Source organism: Lytechinus pictus, chromosome 16, assembly GCF_037042905.1.
Source record: "Lytechinus pictus isolate F3 Inbred chromosome 16, Lp3.0, whole genome shotgun sequence".
Classification (NCBI taxonomy): Eukaryota; Metazoa; Echinodermata; class Echinoidea; order Temnopleuroida; family Toxopneustidae; genus Lytechinus; species Lytechinus pictus.
Window position 1 is genome coordinate 4,437,135 of NC_087260.1, and position 12,006 is coordinate 4,449,140.

Sequence of the window (12,006 nt, forward strand, 5' to 3'; positions counted from 1 at the left end):
CGAAAACGGCGAATTACACAGCGGTGCTTTGAAGACATATAATTATTATCCTATGAAACGATTTTCCAGTATTTTCTCTTTCAGGTGACATAGAAGTAAGGGTATCATAGCTAATTGAATGAAACATAAAGGAAAATACGTAAACTGAGCGACGATTGGGCAGCGTACGGTACCTCGATTTGAGGATAAAAGAAGAAAAAAAGGTAACTGTCGGATAAAGTGCCGGATAAAATGGGACTTTTATAGGGCCTACTGATAATGTCCGACAAGTCCTTTCGTGAAACGCTCAAACGGCTCGCTGATCCCCTTATCCGGATTTACGGGGAGGGCGCTGTATATATACGAGCGGGAAAATTTGATGTTTTGCACGATCGACTAGGGAGCGCGATCGCGATCGAGCGCGAGCGAGCAGCGCATGCAGGCTGCGCTGCTGCGCTAGCTAGCTAGCTAGCTAGGCGCTAGTGCGCGCTATAGCGCGATAGTATAGCCACAGCGTCGATACCGAGGAACTACTGAAACGAGGGGGAGAGAGAGTCAACATTTTGTATTTGTAAACATCCTTTGATTGGTAAGATGCTCGTCTTTGCCATAAAACTTGTTACAGTTGCTTGAATTAAAATGAGTCGTTCTTTTTATAAAAGTTTTATTCTTTCAGAAATTCAGGATAAATACCGGTACATGAATGTTGACCGGCCAGACAGTTCAGATCAATCAATGGTGCCTCACACCTTGGCCTTGTCTGCGCACCCATTCACTTAACGTTACTCGTTAGACCTATAGTCCGGTCTGTTAGCGTCAAAAACACCCTACTTGTGGACACGGTGGACAAAAGCATGATTTTTTCTCCAGACCTTTGATTTTGTATAAGAATTAAAAATGGGGTATGCTCCAAAAAATCTGGCTGCAGGAACAGAGAAAAAATGGGTGAAAAAGGTCAGAATTTATGAGTTTAGATTGGTCTGATATATAGACTAGCGCTAGTGCAAAACTCAATAGCAGTGCATTATTTTGCATTGGTTTAGTTCTTAAATTCAGACCCTTTTTGAACAGATGTTCTGTTTGTCCTCACATCTCAATGCACCAAAGATCTGAATGCAGATGCTAAACAAGCCGAAGGGTGGCGGTGGAGGGGGTTGGATGTTGGTATGTATGTACATATTTTGGTCTTGGGGTAAAGATGTGCAAAACACATTTTTTGCATGTGTTGGAAATGGTGTTGCCATGGTAACAGTGTATTATGGCCAAAATAAGGTAAAAATCTTGCAGTTAGAACTACTTCCTCTGTTTTCATCCGATTCTCATGAAATTCGGCACACACATTGGTCTTGAGGTGAAGATGTCTAAGACAGATTTTTGTGTGTCTTTTAGAAATCTCGTTGCCATGGTAACAACATATTATATGGTGAAAATTGGGAAAAAACTTACAATTCAAACTGCTTCATCAGTTTTCAATCAATTCACATGCAATTCAGCACACACATTGGTATTAAAGTAAAGATGTACAAGGCACTTTTTGTGTGTTTCAGAAATTGTGTTGCCATGGTAACAACATATTATATGGCAAGATTTAGGTAAACACCTTGCAATTTGAACTACTTCATCAGTTTTGAAACAATTATCATGAAATACGGCTCACACATTGGCCTTGAGGTAAAGATGTGCAAGAACTTTTTTTTTGCATTTGTCAGAGAGTGCATTGCCAGGGTAACCACATATGATAGCTAGAAATGCAGGAAAATTCATCGTGGATCAATCTACTTCTCAGTTTTCAGCCTGTGCTCATAAAATTTGACACAAATATTCATTTTGGGTAAAGATTCATATTCAGTGTTAAAGGGGAGGGAATCCAGCCTTGGTCATAACATGTTGTGTGGAAAAGGAGAAAAATAAGAATGGTGAAAGTTTGAAAGAAATCGGACAAGCAAAATTTATGGCTGCTTTAAAATTAAGATCCCTATAAAGACTACTAGTATGTAGATTTCAAATTGGCAACTGGGTAAGTAAATTATGACAAGGGGCGAGGCCGCAAGGACAACTTTCCCATAGGGCTTGTACTTAATTATCAGGATTTTTGGTTTCTCCTAAATCCCTATTCCATTGGGGCCGTAATATGAACCTGGTAGTATATTGTTTTATGTCCTCATGAAAGAAAGATATAATATAAAATAATATAAAACTTTTGAAAAAGACATTTTAGCCAATTAATTATTCCTGTACATGGAAGAGTGGTCCTTGCCTTACATCACGATGACATCACATATGCGGCCAATTTGAAGTCTTCATGGGTATAGTGATTACCAATGTTTACAACTTTTATATATTCACAACTTTCTTATGGTTTGTCCGATATTGTTCAAACTTTGACCTATAAACTTGTCTGATTTTTCCTTTTCCTCTAAAAACAAGTGTTTATTTGGGTTGGATTCCCCTTTAACGTCATATAATAGCGCAGGGTATTAATCACCTTCAATAATATTTATAGGTTCTTTTTTTGGGGGGGGGGCAGAGGAGGTCCTTAAAAACTGACAACATAAAAATATAGAAGGTTAAAGGCCATGACCATTAGGAACTTAAACACTCTTAAAAAAAACACCCCTTTCCATTTTTTTTTTTTTTGGGGGGAGGGGGGGCTTTAGAAAATTGCCACATAAAGAGTAAAAGGAAATTATTACTAGGAACTTAACCCCCCCCCCCCAAAAAAAAAGGGGGGGAGAAAAATCCTTTACACTTCAGCATATTAATTTAAAGCCTAAAACATTCTGCTTTGATAAAAGATTGTTTTCGGTGCCCAATTAATCAATGTTTTATTTATCTTCTTTTGCGCAGTCTTTGTTCATTTCAGTTCTTACTCTGACATTCTTACATCACTCTTTGTACTTTTGATCTTTACCATACCTTCTTGATTTGTTTCCCCTCTCCCCCTCTTTGTCTCCCTCTCTAAGTACATTTTTCTCTGCTATTTTAATTATTTATCTAGCAACAATTATTCCATTTTGAATGCTTACACCTTCACCGAAATATAACATGACATTCATTTTTTTCATAATCTTTTAAACTCCATTTTGGCTACACTCTGTCCTGAATAATACTATTAGCAATAGTTAATGTCTAGTTTAAAGAATTGAAGAAATGACTGTCATGATATTATATTTTGGTAAAGGTGCATCAACTTCATATTAACAAGGTTGCAGCATTCAGAATGGAATAACTGTTGCTTGACAAAAATGGATTTAGTTATTTTCCAAAAATCCTCTGTGAAAATTTTAGTTTTATCACTGAGTTTTCCCATTCCTGCAGTTACCACAATCTGAAAGGGAAATGACTATAATATAATTATATGTAGAGAAATAAAGGTCATCATTTGCTCAATGTACAGTGAATAAGTTTGTCTTTACTCCAATGGAAAATTATTTGCATTTTTTAAAATGACAGTCAGAGTTTGCATCCAACAATTTTGCTACTGAAACATAATATTCATTTTTTGACAATGGGAGATGTAGGATAAAGCAGGGGCTGTCACAGAAATATACTGAAAAAATTAAATGAAAGAAAATAGAAGGCTAAAATCTATTGTGCACATATGGATATTTTTGACATGGTATGTTCTTGAGTCATGGATTTGCAAGTGAATTTCTAAAACAAGTGCAGAGATTTTTGTATGTATTTATATTTCTATAATTAGTTGCATGATTAAAGGTACACTTTAAAATATGTCAGAAAAAATATACTTGGAGAGAGAGAGAGTAAAAAAAGAGAGAGGAAACAGAAGGAGATGGTATGGTGAAGCTCAAAATCAAGAGTGATGTGATAAAATAAAAAGAAAGAGTAGGAACGGAATTTGAATAAAAGACTGAGTATGAGAATATAAATAAACAATGATAAATTGGGTACCGTAAACAATTTTTTATCAAATCAGAATGCATTAAACTTCAAATGAATGGTCTGAAGTGCAAAGGACTCTTCTTACCTTTTAAGGGGGGGGGGGGGCATTTGTCTGCTCAAAACATATATCAGCCCCCTATTATTTCGGGGGGGGGGGGGTTAAGTTCCTAGTCATAATCCTTTAACTTTTACTTTTATGAGGTCATTTTCTGAAGACCCCCCCCCCCAAAAAAAAAAAAAAAAAGGAGTAATGTCTCGCTTTAAAAATGCAAACACACCTGAGGGGCAAAGGCGTAGACTGGTTTAAGCATGGAAAGGTAGAACTAAAAGTGGTATGGGGAGGGGTGCACATCTTGGGGAGGTGGAACTAAGGTTTGGAAATTCAGCTGTTGAAAGTAGAAGGGGTACACATTTCGTTTTGCTTGCCAGTGTTGGAACTCCTCTTCGGAAGGTTTCACATTCACCCATGCAGTGTACCCCCAACCTATGCCCTTGAGGGGATGCTTATTTTAAGAGTGTTTATCATGTTTATGTTCCTAATGGCCACTGCCTTTAACCTTCTTTATTTTGATGTCAGATTTTACGGACCAATCCCGCCCCTCCCCGAAACCTAGAAATATTACTGAAGGTGATTAATACCCCCACACTCTCGCGTGAACATTTTAATGCAGAGAAGACATTTGGAATTTAAGATGAATCTTTACCCCAAGATGAATATTTCTTCCAACTTTTATGAGCACTGACTAAAAACAGGGGAAGAAGTTTGATCCACAATGAGTTTTCCTGCATTTCTGGCTAACATATGTGGTTACCATGGCAATGCACTCTCTGACAAATGCACAAAAAATGGTTCTTGCACATCTTTACCCCAAGGCATATGTGTGAGCCAAGTTTCATGAGAATTAATTGGTTCAAAACTGATGAAGTAGTTCAAATTGCAACGTTTTTACCTAAACTTTTCCATATAACATGCTGTTACCATGGCAACACAATTTCTGAAACACACACACAAACAGCGCCTTGTACATCTTTACTTTAATTCCAATGTGTGTGCCGAATTTCATGTGCATTGATTGAAAACTGATGAAGCAGTTTGAATTGTAAGTTTTTTCCCAATTTTCACCATATAATATGTTGTTACCATGGCAACGAGATTTCCGAAAGACACACAAAAATGTGTCTTAGACATCTTCACCTCAAGACCAATGTGTGTGCCGAATTTCATGAGAATCGGATGAAAACAGAGGAAGTAGTTCTAACTGCAAGATTTTTAGCTTATTTTGGCCATAATACACTGTTACCATGGCAACACCATTTCCAACACATGCAAAAAATGTGTTTTGCACATCTTTACCCCAAGACCAAAATATGTACATACATACCAACATCCAACCCCCTCCACCGCCACCCTTCGGCTTGTTTAGCATCTGCATTCAGATCTTTGGTGCATTGAGATGTGAGGACAAACAGAACATCTGTTCAAAAAGGGTCTGAATTCAAGAACTAAACCAATGCAAAATAATGCACTGCTATTGAGTTTTGCACTAGCGCTAGTCTATATATCAGACCAATCTAAACTCATAAATTCTGACCTTTTTCACCCATTTTTTCTCTGTTCCTGCAGCCAGATTTTTTGGAGCATACCCCATTTTTAATTCTTATACATAAACAAAGGTCTGGAGAAAAAATCATGCTTTTGTCCGCCGTGTCCACATAATTTCGCTAACAGACCAGACTACTAGGCCTACACATTATTCGGGAAATTATGAGTAGGGTGACTGCACACAGAGCTAAAAAGTTTGCCCTTTCCACCGCAGTCACACAGCCAAAAATGGTCATGGTTTTGAGGGAAAAATCAAAGTTCAACAGAAAAAAAGACAACACATTTCTGACATAAAATTAAAATTTAAAGATATGATCCCGATCATCCCGTTAACGTTATCCAAATTTAATGATTTTGGTATCAAATTAAAGTCTAAGTTATAAATTAAAGAGAATAAAATGCTCCGAATAACCTAACGTTAGACCGGCCTAGTCAAACTTTAAGTAAAGTTTAACTTTACATTTGGTTACTACCATAATTTTGATATGGTGCATTAATAAAAAAGGAAGTTCAAACAAGTCTCATATCTTGTGAATGAATCAATGTACCGGTATGGTAGGGGGCCCTAAAGCTACGCGGGTCCTAAAGCTACGCACCACTCCAAATACTCCAATGCGCATGCAATTTCAATTGCAAAATGCGCATTCTGTGTGGAGCTAGTGACTGCAGTGTGACGAACGATTCCTATTCATTTTTTTCTACAGAGGCTGCAATAAATCGCTAAATAAAGATAAATCCAGCAACTGTTTGGAATTTTGGAGTTATATTCAGTTTGATTTCATATTTTCCTATAAGAATATGAACATTATTTAGAAGTTTAGGCACAGGAAATACTTTTTCTTTGCATGATGAATTGAGTGCGTAGCTTTAGGACCCCTTCTACATCGGGCGGCGAAATCAAGAGGTGTTCGGAAAACACGGCGGGATTTTCGTATTAGTGAGTTTTGTGATATTTTCTTTTTGGTTATGAATCTTTACAATATTTAACACAAATTTGTGAAAGATGGTTTGTTAGAATATAAAAATCAGCATAGTTTTTATCGTTTGTAAACAAAGTGCGTAGCTTTAGGTCCCCCCATCATACCATAATCCATATTTTTGTTAACTAGCGGGTGTTTGTAGTATCGATAATGGCAAATCCAATGGAATTTGGAAATACTAATTTTTCAACTTTCCTTCCCCCAGTACTGGCCCAAATGCAAAACTGCACACAAAATATCTGCACTCTGTGTGTAGTCGTGTGTTTCAGCTGCGTGTGTGTTAATGTTATGACAAAATATACTACAAAGGTATTGGGAGCATTTGACTGAATTTCATTCGAAATTCATTTGGCTATTACTCAAAAACCTATTCATGGATTACTATGAAATTTGGTAGATTTCTATTTTGCCATATTTTCATCTAGATCTGAAAAAAATCAGTTTAATGAAGTGGTTGATGAGATAAAAAAAATCTTGCAGATCCCTATTTATGAGAAAGATGCATTTTGAGGCTGTCACATGAAATGCCAAAAAATTCATTATTTTACAACCATTTTGAGTCAGATTTTTTAAATGAATACCTGTCTAGGTCTAGGCCTATACTAGTCTCCAGTGTGAATGTGATGTGGCCTGTGGGTGCTACTGCTACTGCTCGCCAGGCCAATTGTAACAGTTATACTAGCGGCTACTTTAATAGTTACTGAGGCAGTTGTGAAGCCGTGCGAGCAGCTCTCGCATGCGGAGTGCGCGCTGCACATTTTTGGCAGGGCTGGGGAGCTGAGATGTCTCATAACGGGTCTTACAAGCGGGGCGTGGCATCTTCTGAACGGAACTTTTGTCATTCGGAGTATCTAGAGAACAAAGAAAAAGGGGGTCATCAAAGCGGCACGTCCCTGTACCACCAATTAATGTGAGTGCCCCCCCCCCCCACCCCGGGGTGGCCGCTCACTGGAGCCAAAAAGTATATGGACCTAGTTCATGAAACTTGGACATAGGTAAATCAAGTATTACTGAACATCCTGCCTTAGTTTCAGGTCACATAACCAAGGTCAAAGGTCATTTAGGGTCATTGAACTTAGATCATGTTGGGGGAATCAATATCAAAATTTTAACCTAAGGTTAAGTTCTTTAAATGTCATCATAACTTATAAAGTATATGGACCTAGTTCATGAAACTTGGTCATAATGGTAATGAAGTATTACTTAATACCCTGCCTGAGATTCAGGTCACATGACCAAGGTCAAATCAAAAGTCATTTAGGGTCAATAAACTTTGGCCAAGTTGGGAGTATTTGTAGAATTACCACTATAACTTTGAAAGTTTATGGATCGGTTCATAAACTTAAACATAAAAGTAATCAGGTATCACTGAACTTCCTGTGCGAGTTTCAGGTCACATGACCAAAGTCAACGGTCATTTAAGGCCAATGAACTTTGGCCATGTTGGAGGTAATTGTTAAATTGCCATCATAACTTTGAAATTTATGAAATGTAGACATGAGGGTAATCAAGTATCACAGACACGTCTTAGGTCACTTGATCGAGGTCAAATGTCATTTTTTATTTTTTTATTTTATTTATTTTATTTTTTATTATTATTATTATTTTTATCTTAATAGTAGGCCTATCAGATTTAGTATTGTGGTCGGAATTACTCATGATGTTTGTTTAAACTTAGTATAAATATATTTGTGTGTGTATGTATATTTCTTTTTTCTCTCTTTTTCTAAAATTTACACTCACTTTTGGCTGTTATTTATCATTTCACATACTCTTTTTTAAGATATTTTATATGTATAAGTTATGTACCTGTTACTTACATCGAAATTGTACATTAACTTTTATTCTACTGCCCTGCATCGACAGTAATGCGTCATGACCTGGGCCTATCTTAATATCTATTATGTCTTTGTATTTACTTTGTATATGTCTTTCCTTTATTGTGACTTCAATAAAGTGATATCAAATTCAAAATTCATTATTTATATGAATCAATTTCTTTGTGAACTTAGTTTTCAAAGTTAGCACTGCTGCTATATTGAATCGCGTAATGCAGGCGAGAATGTATATCTTCTTTCACTGGAATCGCGCAGATACGCGTGTGCGCAGACAAGGGGGGCTGCGCAGACTTGGGGGACCTTGCTACCATACATTGGTTGGTTTGTTTACAGACGATAAAAAGTAGGACAATGTTATTATTTGAATGTTTTGTATTACCCTAATTTGTGGTTAATATTCTAAAGACCATTAACGAAGAAGAAAATATCACAGAACTCACTAAAACGAAAATCCCGCTTTGTTTTCCAAACACATCCTCTCCTGTCTAGTCAACTGATTTCGCTGACCGAATAAATAAGGGGTCCTAATGTTAAAGCAAAGACACTACAAGGGGAAGACTGGACACTGTCTTCTGCAATTTTTTAAATGCCTGATTTCGCTCAAGGCGAAGGGTGCCCAACAGTGTTGAGTAATACCTTTGCATATCGGCAAGCAGCTGTGACCTGTGTATAAAGCATATGGGGAAAATGAGAGAGGGCGGCACACGTGAATAATTCCATCTTAAATCTAATTTTCTACTTTTAGAAAAAAATTTTTAATAACTTTTTTAGGAAAAAAAATAAAATGTAAAAATCGTCTATTCCTTAACCTCTCCATCTACACTCACCCACAGAGGTCTATGCTTTTCTGTTTTAGATCTATTGGTTATCAGAATTATTGTTTTTCAGAGCAGATTTCATTATTTTCCAAAAATAAGTTTATGTTAAAGTACCTGGTGCCGTTTCATAAAGCTGGTAAAGTTAAGAGCAACTTTAAGAACAACTGGAGATCCTCTCTTACATGTACGCCATAAATAATCACCAATGAACATTTAATGGCGAATATCATTCAACACAAGAAAAGATCACCTGTCGTTCTTGAAATCGCGCTTAACTTACCAGCAGCCTTTATGAAATGCCCAACTGATCTAGATGTATGATAGTATTGTTACAATTAAAGCCATAAAAGCTTTCTCATTGAATAATTGTTTGCTGCAACTAGAACCCAGGCAAAATAATAGATCTACATTCTTTTAGTTTTACTTAGATCTAGTGTGCCTGGTCTCCGCTGTTGCGCTGGACATGGTGGAATCAGCATTCGCTAGCATGATGGGATGAGACAGAAAACTCCTTCCGTTTTTGGGGCATTTTCCCCTCCTGCCCATTCTCTGTTGATTTTTAACAACTTTGGGCAACAACTCTCATTTTTCATTGGAATAAATTTTTGTATTTTTCTGTAGGAATCATGCCACGAAGGTGGAACCGATGGCACAAACCAAGTTCTTTGTACTCAGAACCATGGGGGAGGGGCTCTCAGTCCCAGAACAGCAAGAAAAAGTCACAGTCCAAGAAGAAGCGGAACTATGGCAACCGTTATTCCTTGACCGAAGCTCTTTCCTTGACCATGGATTATTTGAGCCAGTCAACATGGGATGATGGCATAGATGACAACGAGCTCCTAGGGTTGGATATCCCCATAGCAACGACCCAAGCTGGAACCAATGATGTATTCCTTGGTCAGGTCCTGGGCCACATCGTTGGTCTGCAATACTATTCTGGCACGGTTAGTACTTGAACATCCAAGTCATTTATATGGAATGTTAACACATAAAATAATTTCTAATGGTGGCTTTTCAGTTTGAATGTTTAGTTTCTCTGATTGATCAGTGATCTCCAGGTGAGTGAATGGGTAGCCATTAGAAAGAAATTCCTCGAATGCCAGAGTGCCTGTAGGCAGCACGGCTATAACCGAGGTAATAATAATAATATTTTTGTAATGCTCAGTTTAGTATAGAAATTGCCCAATTATTGCTATCATTATTATTTTTATTCTGTTTTAAGAATAATACATTGTAGTCAAGAAACAGTGAATTGCTGATGATTAGTCTACCCCTGCTTCTTTGGCTTCTTATTTGCGTCTCATCCCACATGGTCTAATCCTAGTTCTTCTACTACAAGACCATCTTCTAAACATTTGCTCTTTACTATTTGGCCCCTTTACCACCGTTAATTCCAATTTTACAACGATACCCATTTTATATCATCTTCACTTACTCTAACTTCATCAGATATGATTCGAGGATGAACTTTTTACGAACCAAATCTTAATTTGACAAAATTCAAAATAAGATGATGAGGTAGAAAATTTACCATCTGTGCATGAGACTAGCCGCCCTTTCACACGGTACCAAAATCATAATTTGAATGATGATTCCATTGAAAAATAATTATAATGACAAATTTTTAGCACGTGTGAAACCAAACTAGAATCACTAGCGCTAATCACAAATTCAAATTCTACTCTGGAGGTGAATTCCAGTACTTAAGTTTCACTCAAATTACGGTACAAATTAAGTCTGAAAGGGTTGGCCTCCAAAACATCTTTTGAGGGGCGGAGCTTACGTGTCCTTTCAAGCACTTCCGTAGATAATACAATTGTCATGCAGTCATGCACTCTTTTTTGCGATGCAGTGCTTTGATTGGGTTTGATTGACAAGTCACTAGGGACACAATACCGCCTTCGCTCAGGAATTCGAATTCAAATCACAGTTTTTGAGTGAATGTGTGAATGGTACAATGATTCTAAAGACGAATTGCAATCATCATCACAATGATGATTCAAGATTCTCCTGTGAAAAGGCCCTAAGTGACAGAAATTTGGGCCAAATGGTAATTAGACCAAATTGATTGTAGACCAGATGGTTTTTAGCCAGGACTGTGCTGCTTGTAGACCAAGTGAATTCAAACCGGTGTGTTGGCTCAGATGGGAGAGCGTCCGTCTCACAACAGGGAGGTCGGGGGTTCAAACCTCGGCCGCGTCAGACTAAAAGACGTTAAAAGATGGGAGTTACTGCTACCCTGTTTGGTGTTCAACGATTAAAGGGATAGAGCCTCGTCGATCTGGCGCTGCACAGCGGCTGCCGGGCCCACGATTTATTGGGCAAAGCAAATTTTCGGAGGATTTCATTTCATGTCTATTTCAAACAATAAAATATGGATTTTTAAAAAAAAGTACCATGTATATCACATTCATTGACACTTCACCTAATCTTGAATGGCGGCTATTCAATTTGAAAGTTTTTGTTTCTCTGGTAAGTCAATAACCCTGTGTGTATGTATGAACAACACATTTTAGTCACTCTGATTTTGATGATATCCTGGGCAGTGATGGCAATGGTGATGAGATGGACATACTGTATGATAATAATTAGGCCTGATGATCAAGGTGATGGATATGATGATAATGATTGATTAATGATAATAATATGATAATAATAATATAGGTTTATTTACCCAGGGAAGCCACTTCAGTTCCGAAAACTGTTCTCCCAGTGGGCCCTGCTATTATTATTACCCCGGCTTTAGCTGGGCTGCTTAGGCGCTCAAAGCATTCAAGGAATTTTTTCTTACCGGATACCCATTCACCTCACCTGGGTCGAGTGCAGCACAGTGTGGATGAATTTCTTGCTGAAGGAAATCATGCCATGGCTGGGTTCGAACCCAC

General features: G+C 37.6%; 1 protein-coding gene across 1 annotated transcript in view; it reads left to right on the forward strand.

The window, feature by feature from the left end:
* Positions 1–335: 335 nt before the first annotated feature.
* The window catches only part of LOC129278980 (helicase-like transcription factor), a 41,716-nt gene continuing 30,045 nt past the window's right edge, over positions 336–12,006 (forward strand). Inside the window, exons 1-2 of the mRNA XM_064111134.1 lie at positions 336–568; positions 9,743–10,065. Coding sequence (XP_063967204.1) covers positions 9,748–10,065 — 318 coding nt within the window. The 5' untranslated portion in view covers positions 336–568; positions 9,743–9,747. The remainder of the gene's footprint in view (positions 569–9,742; positions 10,066–12,006) is intronic.